The sequence below is a fragment of the Perca flavescens genome, chromosome 17 (assembly GCF_004354835.1).
Source record: "Perca flavescens isolate YP-PL-M2 chromosome 17, PFLA_1.0, whole genome shotgun sequence".
Classification (NCBI taxonomy): Eukaryota; Metazoa; Chordata; class Actinopteri; order Perciformes; family Percidae; genus Perca; species Perca flavescens.
The window spans coordinates 8,219,421-8,229,376 of NC_041347.1; the positions used below are offsets into that span (position 1 = coordinate 8,219,421).

A 9,956-nucleotide genomic window follows, 5' to 3' on the forward strand; every position below is an offset into this window, starting at 1 on the left:
TTTAATAACCTAATCGGCCGGCTCCTTACTGTCTTTGTCCTCTAAAAGATAACAGCTGTGCCGGTCCGATGCTGTGCTGTCCCCGAGGAGATAGTAGCCCTTACAAGAGCTCTTCTATCCAGTCTGGAACTCGTGTTTCTTTTCGGGGCCTTATGTACAATAAATCCATACTCATAAATCCAATATTGATAGTCTTATTGTCATACTTTATTTAAATATAATTCAGATTTTATCAACCTAGGCAGGTCTCAATGTACCTGGGCGGGACGCCCATGTAGAACCTACTGTATGTATGGGAAAGACTGGGTTTGCGTAGTAATTCTTGTTGTACCTTTGTTTATTTGTGTTTGTGAGAGATGTTTTTATGCATATTTATGAGCGTTTGTACAGCATGTTCTTTGCTCAAATGTGTATGTTTGTTCTTGTGTATTGTGTGTTTGTGCTCTGAAAGGACATTGACCAGTGGGAGAAGCTGAGCAATGTGATTGGAAACTCATGTTCACTGCTCTCTGACATCACCTACAAGTCAAAGGCCCCGCCCCTTCCAGGAGTCAGAGGTCACATCTTAAAACACACTCATGAGACAACAGTCAGTGATTTGATCTGCATCACGTCAGAGCACCAAGGTAACACATCCACTGAGGTGGGGTTAATAACATTACATTCTGGGTAGGAAAGATAGCAGTACTACTGCTCAATTCAGTTGTTAGTTGGTAAAATTCAACTCAACTTCCACAGGAGGAATACAACATAGAAACATAATTCTTTGACTTTCCAACTCTATTTGGGAACTTTAAGAAGCACATTTGCTGTTTCAATCTTTCTCTTTGAAGAGTTTATTAATCAATTGCACCAATTAGTCTGATTATGTCTCCGAAACCAACACGTCAGTGCTCACAGAATATACAAAACAGTTATTAGATACATTCTTTCAAAATACATTGAAATTTGGATTATACTGAATGTACATCACATTGTTTTAGATGCTTCCTTTGTAAGATGTGTTGGAAAGGAGCCAGTGACAGATGGAAGTCCTTTTCAAGTCTTTTTCATACTGTACACTTCCATTCCATGACCAACCATGTTGCATTCAGCACCTATTTAAAATCAATAAGAATTCATATATTTCAGCTGTTGTGTAAGGTCTGGCAGGGTGAGTCATCACCTTTGGCCTTTATACAGTTGGACTTGAAGCCTGAAGAAATTTTGTGTATATATATATATACACACACACACACACACACACACACACACATATATATATATATATATATATATATATATATATATATATATATATATATATATATATATATATATACATATATATATATATATATATATATATATACATACATACATATACATACACACAGTATATTTTTTATTTACACTTAAATAGATTTGTTCTGGGAGAAGACACTCAAATGCATGTTTGCAATAGTAAAACCATGATGCGAGTATCCTGACAGAAATGCAGTTGTTGAAGCCATGGTAACCTGAGCTGCATTAAGTATACTCAGCTGAAGGGGATGGCCCTCATATATTTTGCAAGCACTTGTGGATAATAAGCTGCGTTTTGACCCAAGGTTCTGGGCTCTTTCAAGTCCCCAGAACTATTTTTAAGGAACTAGAATTCTTTGAGCCCATTGTTGACCACCACGGTCTAAAGACCCTGCAGATTAAGAAAAGGAGTCCTCTGACCTATAAAGCAACATGATGGGATGAATGCTTCTTTTGGTCATAGGGGTAAACAAACTCTGCAGTTCACTGTGCCTGTCTGTTTCACTTGAAAAAACAAACATGTATTATATTCCCACTGTGCTTTAAAACTAACCTGGTGCGGCAGACGGTTCGAACCATCAATCAGAACCATCTGAGAAGTCATTGAAAACTGTTTGAGAAAGGGCAGGCACTTTCAAAAAAATACCTGCATGTGATTGGATAAGCCGACTGTCTATCACGTCTGTCATTGTTGTTTTGAATGAACAGTCGCAGCCGTCACACACACCTCAACCACGCCCGTAGCTGATTGGTTCAGTAAGCTGGTAGTTCAGACATAAACGCATTACATGAAGCCTGACAAGATGGATTTTCGTGTGATATGTGATCTTGTGGTATCGCGAGAATCCAGCTGCCGTGTAGTAGGGCTGTCAAAATTGCTTAAAAATTACGTTTGAATATTCCAACTATTCGAACATCTGGTTGCGCCATAGACAGTATATAATGGACCAATAGACCCCGTTGCTCTGGACGGAGACCAGTGAAGGCTATTAGAAGCACTTTTCCAGTGATGGCCAGCTTTACTGCGCAGCCTCCAACTGAGAGAATGTGACGTGAGCAACGTGTCTGAAAGTTGTAAGTCTTCTGGTAGCTGTGCCAAGAGAAATCTCAATCATTCCCAATCTTACAGATATGGAGACTGTAGGTGTATGTAAGGAGATAACATGGGCACAGGCTAATTATTGATCACTAACATGCTAGTTAACATTAGTAATTAAACCTAAACATCTCATGTAAATCGAAACTGCCTGCGAGCTTCTCCTGTACTATACGGTAATTCCTCTACTATGCGACAGTAAGTCACTTGGTTATGACACAATCGTTAGCTTATTTTTACAAAAACGTCTGCTACGGAGCCATAACGTGAGGTACAAGGTAATGAAGCCTTTTATACATTGCTGTGTTTCTTTGGAACTAAACAACGGCGGTCGGCGGAATGCTAACAGGAGGTGATGGCCAGTTAGCAACAAAATGGCGCCATGATGGCTCGAGTTCTGAAGCGAAGCTTACCCCCTTGGGTTGCGCATGCATTCAAGGTGGCGCGCGACATCGTGACGTCAAAATTATGCAATATCCGGCCGCAAAATTACGAATCCCACTATGGCCACGCCAAGACCCGCCCTACGAAGCAGCTCGATTGGTTGGGGTTAGGCATTTCACCTCGAGTGGTTAAGGTTAGGGTTAGGGGATTGGTCAGGGGATAGGACCTGTACATGTAAGCATGGACGCCTGGCCAATAGTAGTGTGTGAACGCTATTGAAGGGCGGGTCTTGGCGTGGCCATAGTGGGATTCGTAATATCGCTATCCGGCCGAGCCGACGTCGCGCACGGCTCTTTTTTGAGTTTGCCGACAGCAGGACTCTCAGAGTGACTGCAGGTCTCTCTGGTAAACTTACTGGGTTAAGATGAGTTCTTTTATGGTGAATGAAAGGCTCGATCCGACCAAGTAGGTCAGTGAATCAAATAGAAGCATCGACGGCAATGCTGCTGCCAGTTCTGCTGTTGTTTACCTTCTTCTTCTAGTCCGTAGAAAGGGCAGCGTCGGTAGTATTTGCTCATTAGCGCCACCGCTGTTCAGGAGAAGACGGCAGCTAGTGTCGCGAGCACCAGTGCAGGTATAAATAGTCACGGCGATCTCATGATGTCACGTGTATGCGCCAGCTGGGCTGCGTCCGGTATGTAACGGCTTTCAGGCGCGCTAGCAAAGCAGACAGCCAGACAGCCTCTGCTACCGCCAGCGTTTTTTTTCTTTTTTTTTGGTATATTAATTTTCACCTTCGAAATTCGTTTTTTTAAAACTATTCGAATATATATTCGAATTTAGAATATTCGTTGACAGCCCTACCGTGTAGGGTTACTTTACAACGTGATCGCTGTGAAAACATTGTGTTATTTCTCTCTTTCACAGCTCCGCCCTGCTCTCTCTTGCTTGTCCGAGACACTTGTCTGCAGCCGGCAGTTCAGTGTCTCTTTTATAAGTCGGGGTGGGGAGGGGTTGCAGTTTGGTGGGCTGGGGATCTCATCGCTGCTCTTTGCAGATGATGTGGTCCTGATGGCATCATCGGCCTGCGACCTTCAGCACTCACTGGATCGGTTCGCAACCGAGTGTGAAGCGGTTGGGATGAGGATCAGCACCTCTAAATCTGAGGCCATGGTTCTCAGCAGGAAACCGATGGAATGCCTTCTCCAGGTAGGGAATGAGTCCTTACCCCAAGTGAAGGAGTTCAAGTACCTTGGGGTTGTGTTCGCGAGTGAGGGGACAATGGAGCGGGAGATTGGTCGGAGAATCGGCGCAGCGGGTGCGGTATTGCATTCAATCTATCGCACCGTTGTGACGAAAAGAGAGCTTAGCCAGAAGGCAAAGCTCTCGATCTACCGGTCAGTTTTCGTTCCTACCCTCACCTATGGTCATGAAGGCTGGGTCATAACCGAAAGAACGAGATCCAGGGTACAAGCGGCTGAAATGGGTTTCCTCAGGAGGGTGGCTGGCGTCTCCCTTAGAGATAGGGTGAGAAGCTCAGTCATCCGTGAGGAGCTCGGAGTAGAGCCGCTGCTCCTTTGCGTCGAAAGGAGCCAGTTGAGGTGGTTCGGGCATCTGGTAAGGATGCCCCCTGGGCGCCTCCCTAGGGAGGTGTTCCAGGCACGTCCAGCTGGGAGGAGGCCTCGGGGAAGACCCAGGACTAGGTGGAGGGATTATATCTCCAACCTGGCCTGGGAACGCCTCGGGATCCCCCAGTCGGAGCTGGTTAATGTTGCTCGGGAAAGGGAAGTTTGGGGTCCCCTGCTGGAGCTGCTCCCACCGCGACCCGACACCGGATAAGCGGACGAAGATGGATGGATGGATGGATGGGAAGCCGTTCCAAAGATGAGGGCCACGGTAGGAGAGTGCTCTATAACCAACAGATTTTTAGTTTACTAGGGGAATGACCAGGAGACCAGCATCAAGGGAGCGGCGAGAGCGTGCCGGTGTATATGGTGTGAAAAGCTCAGATAAATAAGGTGTCCATGCATGGCCTTATATGTTAAAAGAAGAACCTGAAAATCAACTGTAGCTTGCACTGGGATCCACTGAAGAGAGGCCAGTTATGTTATCATATTTTCTTGTAGTTTTTGTCAGGATTCTGGCTGCAGTGTTCCGAGCAAGTTGAAGTCTTCTAGTGGCACAATTTGGAATACCAGAAAAAGGACATTGCAGTGATCAGATATGCTTGGAATACAGTTCCAGCATCACAAAATGATAAGATGAGTTGAATTTTTTTAATGTTACTGCGATGGAAAAATGCTGTCTTGTAGGGGTGGGAATCTCTTGGCACCTCACGATTCGATTCCGATTCCGATTCAGAGGCCAACGATTCGATTCTAAACCGATTATTGATGCATCTCGATGCAAACATTTTTTTATGTAAAAATATACATATAAATCTGAGTTTGCTATTCAGTGTTTCCTAATCACTTCTTAGACAAAGCAGCTAGACAAAGCTTAGATTTTGACATATATTTGTCACACACGTTTTAATGAAATGTTTTGTCTACTGAGGTTTTTGTTTTGTAGTCATTCCATGCTTAAACCTTAAACCTGCTTGTGAAAATCCCCTTCTCTCCCAGTAATCTTCCATGTCAGAGGCTCAGTCATGTTTAAAGGTGGAGAATTGGCTTCTTAGAACATGAAGATGTTAGATGTAATGTGATAAAGTAGATGAACAGCCTATATGTGTTTTGTCTTATTAGATCATGTGTATATATACAAAATGTAATTTCTTTTCTTCCTTTTGGCCATTTTTGTGTGTTTTTTTTCTGCACTCTTGCCTAAACTCTAACTCCGAATTTCCACAGGATGCAGAACGTCTGCGGGCCGGCTCCGCTGCGTGTCTGCTGCGTGCTCCGCCGTCCGTCAATACCCACCAGGTCGGGATTTGTTGTGGAATGGCTGTGGCCGTGACTGACAGCTGTAGTCACGAGGACCCACGAGATCTCGCGAATTCACGTTGGAATAGAACCACAAAACCAACACCAGTTAGTTTCCATCCAGACGAGTAGAGGGGAAACGACTCTGTGCTGTGTTTTCAAGGTGTAGTGCAGATAAATATGATACGCCGTGAGCACAGCGTATTTTATTTTGAAAATGAACCGGATGTTTTATTTTGCTTCTGTGTTCGACTTCCTGTCCCACACTATCTGCCGTGTGCTGAATTGCTGCGGAGCTCTCCGGCGTCCGGCAAAAATAGAAGCTCTGCGTATCTGCTGCGGAGGGCTGCTGATCGCCGGAGCTGGGACGCAGTCGGAACGCAGGCGTTCTGCAGTCAGTGGAAATACACACACTGACTTTAATGGAAACCTAATGACTTCGGAGCCGTTACGCAGCCGTTACGCAGATGGTGGAAATTGGGGGTCAGTTGTTGTCCATTATCCCATCCTTTTTCAGTCACTCTGTTTTCTGATTTGTACTTGTCTAGAGACAGTAACTTTTAAATAAAAATCAACACATTTAAATTTTTTTATATATATATATAAATCGATTATTAACTTATCTGAATCGAGGATCGAATCGTTCTAAAGAGAATCGCGATGCATCTAACAGTCGATTATTCTTCCCACCCCTACTGTCTTGGTAATAGCCTTGATGTGAGACTGGAATGTCAGGCGAGGATCAAAAATCAAAAACTGTCAGCCCAGGCTATGTGAGAAGTTGCATGTTTAGATTTTTTTAGTGCACGAGTGTAATCAGTGAACCATGGCGCCATTTTCATCGGAGCGCGTTTCCTGTTCTTAAGAGGTGTGACAGTCAAGAGTGTTAAGCAAGGCACTGTTCAGGTTGTCTGTGACATTATCAATGGAAGAAAAAGTAATATTTTGTGAAATATTAAGAAATTTGAGAAATCTCCGAAAGTGCACTTAGTTCAGGAGAACAAGTTTGAATGTGTAGTTGCAATACCACCCCCCTTCTTCCCTTCTCTAGCAGAGAATAAGAAGCTGTAGTCCAGAGGAGAAGTCACAATAAGTGTTGCTGAGGCACTGGATGAGAGCCAACATTCAGTGAGGAATAAGAACCGTAGTCCATACTGAGAAATAAAATAAAATCATTAATGTAGAAACTCTTACTACAGAGTGATCTAATGTTTAATAGCACACATTTTAAATCACCAGAAGAGGACTTAAGAGAATGTAATGGGTCCGGTTTAGACATTGTCTGTTGGCAGGGAACAGCAGTTAGGTTTGACAATTGTGAAAACTGAGTTGAGTACACCCTGGTACCTCTATCTCTAATCAGAACGGGAATTTTAAATATCATATCATCAGGGCTGATTTCACATTGAGAAGTGCTTTGTGAGGGACAGTTGATGGGATGAGATGAGAGTCAGGAGATTGTATTTGATTAAGCAGCAAGCTCAATGTTCATAGACAGCAGAGTGGACCCTCTGTAGTTTGGGTGCACTAGAAACACAACTTAATCTCACCCAGTATGAAGCTGTATCTGATTATCTTCATACCTGCTTTAAACTACTAAAACTAATGAAAGCAATAGACTTAATGAATGTGGCTTTTAAGGGTGGATAATATTATCCTGGCCCCCCGCCTGACTAAAACTTCCATTTCCTAACGCACTGTTCAACAAGTCAACGTAGAAAGTGCTCCACTGTTCTGCTGTTTATTTCCAACACTCATATTTTGACCTGCAATTAGTTTAATACTTTGTTTCTGTCCCAGTACTCTCTAACGACCCAGCCAAATTCATGAGCAGGAGCTAGGGCTGGGCGATATGGAGAAAATCAGATATCACGATATTCTTGACCAAATACCTCGATATCCATATTGCGGTGATATTCTAGGGTTGACATTGGTGCTTTAACAAAATATCTTCATACTTAGATATTAGATAAATAATCATCAGTAATGTGGACATCATGTCTAAGTGGGAAAAAGGCAAATAATAGAACAGCTAGAACAGTCTGGTAAGGTCAGAAAAGTACATCCCTTTACTGTACTGCAGCCTTTAAAACCAGTAAAAGACAACACTAATATCGTCATATCACGATATTACGATATCCAAAATCTAAAACAATATCTAGCCTTATATCACGATATCAATATAATATTGATATATTGCCCAGCCCTAGCAGGAGCGTGGGTTGTGTTTGACTTCTACTCTATACAGGTCAAAGACATTTATGTCAAGGAATAAACCATTTATAGCAAATGGTTGTACAGTTAGACATGGTAACAAAAAAAGGTTCTGCTGTTTGAGGGAGCTCTCAAAGACTCTAAGATGCAACAAGAATGTGTTCTGTTAGGAGAACTAATCCAACTTTAATAAACATACAGTACATGAACAATAAATCTTAGTTAAATCAAAAATAACTAAATAACACCCACCCTCTCCGGTGGACCACCATAGGACCTTATTTGGGAACAAATATGTACGGTAATGAATGAGGAAAGGTCTCTTGGCCTCTCTATAGTAGCAAAAAAGGAGGAGGTTGGGGGATGGGGACCTGCAGTGAGAAGTTGAGAAGTGTCATGTAATAATGGCTGACCTGTACACCAGCATGAATATGATTGGACAAATCAGTCAGCTGATGGTGACACATGAATGAATCAGCTGATGCATGCTGAAGCAAAACTTTATTGCCAGTGCTATATCAAAATCCCTCTTCATTTTCATCTGTGAAATATTGCTTCAATGGTGGAATGATATCAATGCTAATAATGTGTATGTGTGTGTGTGTGTGTGTGTGTCTCTCTCTTTACCTTCTACCAGGTTCAGTGTTAATGGGAACGACATACAGTGAGCCCTGCAGTGATGACTCTTTGTCAGATCTAGTGAGTCTAATTCCCTCTATTTCATTTAGTGTTTCCAGCTTCATGTCATGTAATGTCATGTCATGTCAAGTAATACTTGACTTGACTTAACTCTGCAGTCAGCCTCACCAACAAGGCCCCGGCACCGTGGCTCTGTATGGAGCTTAGTGATGATTGTGATTGGTTTAAAGAAATGACAATAGACCAGAGCACGTTTTTCTCCCATCCTGGAATGCTGTGTGGACTAGCCAGACCCTCCTCCTCAGTGCTGTGGAGGAAGGTCTGGCAATGTGAGACTATCTTCCCCTTGGTGGCATGGCACTCCTTTCCTCAGCACCAGTTTGTCTCTCACACAGTGTTGCTCTTCTTCTCCTCCCCCAGGCTGTGGGCCTGGGCCTGGACTATGTCAAACTGGGAGGTCTAAGGAGTGCTGAGACCATGACTAAATTCAACCGGCTGATTTCTATAGAGGAAGAACTGGCCCAACAGGGAATCCTAGGTACGTTTTTCATACTCCTCCCTTGTCTTTTTTTTTTTTTTTTTTTAGCTGGACAGAGAGAAAGGAGGCCAGACAAAGCCAGCGAGAGAGGTAGGAATCCCCAGGCTTGAGAACACATCGCTCCCGCTCTCAGTGTTCGATGTGAAAGGAAACTGTGTGTGAGGGATCATACAAATGTGTATTTGTGTGTGTGTGTGTGTGAGTGGACCTGTTAATTGGCCCCCTAATTACACACAGGGACAAATACTTTCCCAGCCCCAGTCATTTCCAAAAAGCATGCAGGGACACAGGAGGGTTAATGAGAGATGAGTACATGTCTGTGTGTACTCAATTCCCATCAAACAAAGTTGAGTTAACATGTTTATTGGGGTTTAATGTTTGTGTTGATCGTGTATGTTGAAGCCCAGAGGGAAAGGCTCTGTGTGCTTCAGCTGCACCGGCAGAAGCACCATTCCAGTCCAGTTATCTGAGACATCTGCGGTCTATCTTTTGTCTGTTCACTTCATTTCATTATTTTGTCTCGTCCACAGTCTCCGAGGAGAAGCACCCCCCTCCATTGTTCACTGAAAAACCACAGGAGCGGCCCGCTACTGCAGAGAGTACTCTGTCTGACATGGCCTGCTAACAGCTTCTGTTCTTATCCAGAAAGTAGGACTGATTTAAAATCTGTGTCAGTGCAACCACATTATATTTTACTTTCATAGCTAGCAGATCTGTCAGGATTTCATTTATAAACCCGGCTGGGGTGCATTCATCTAGTGTTACCGTTGTGATTTTTTTCAAACCTGCGGTAAAAAAAAATCTATATGAAGCTGTTCAGAGAGAGGCTAAGTGGGTGAACATAACCTTCAATAAAAACAGTCTATACAACCCCCAG

General features: G+C 43.2%; 1 protein-coding gene across 4 annotated transcripts in view; it reads left to right on the forward strand.

The window, feature by feature from the left end:
* eno4 (enolase 4) overlaps positions 1 to 9,956 on the forward strand; it is a 30,797-nt gene extending 20,841 nt beyond the window's left edge. For 2 of the 4 annotated variants that reach the window (XM_028603985.1, XM_028603987.1), the window contains 4 exons: positions 452 to 626; positions 8,540 to 8,601; positions 9,128 to 9,169; positions 9,610 to 9,956. In XM_028603985.1, the coding sequence (XP_028459786.1) occupies positions 452 to 626; positions 8,540 to 8,601; positions 9,128 to 9,169; positions 9,610 to 9,783 (453 nt within the window). In that variant the 3' untranslated portion in view covers positions 9,784 to 9,956. Of the gene's footprint in view, positions 1 to 451; positions 627 to 5,616; positions 5,777 to 8,539; positions 8,602 to 8,961; positions 9,080 to 9,127; positions 9,170 to 9,609 lie in introns of those variants that run through there. The other 2 variants (XM_028603986.1, XM_028603988.1) reach the window with 2 other exon arrangements.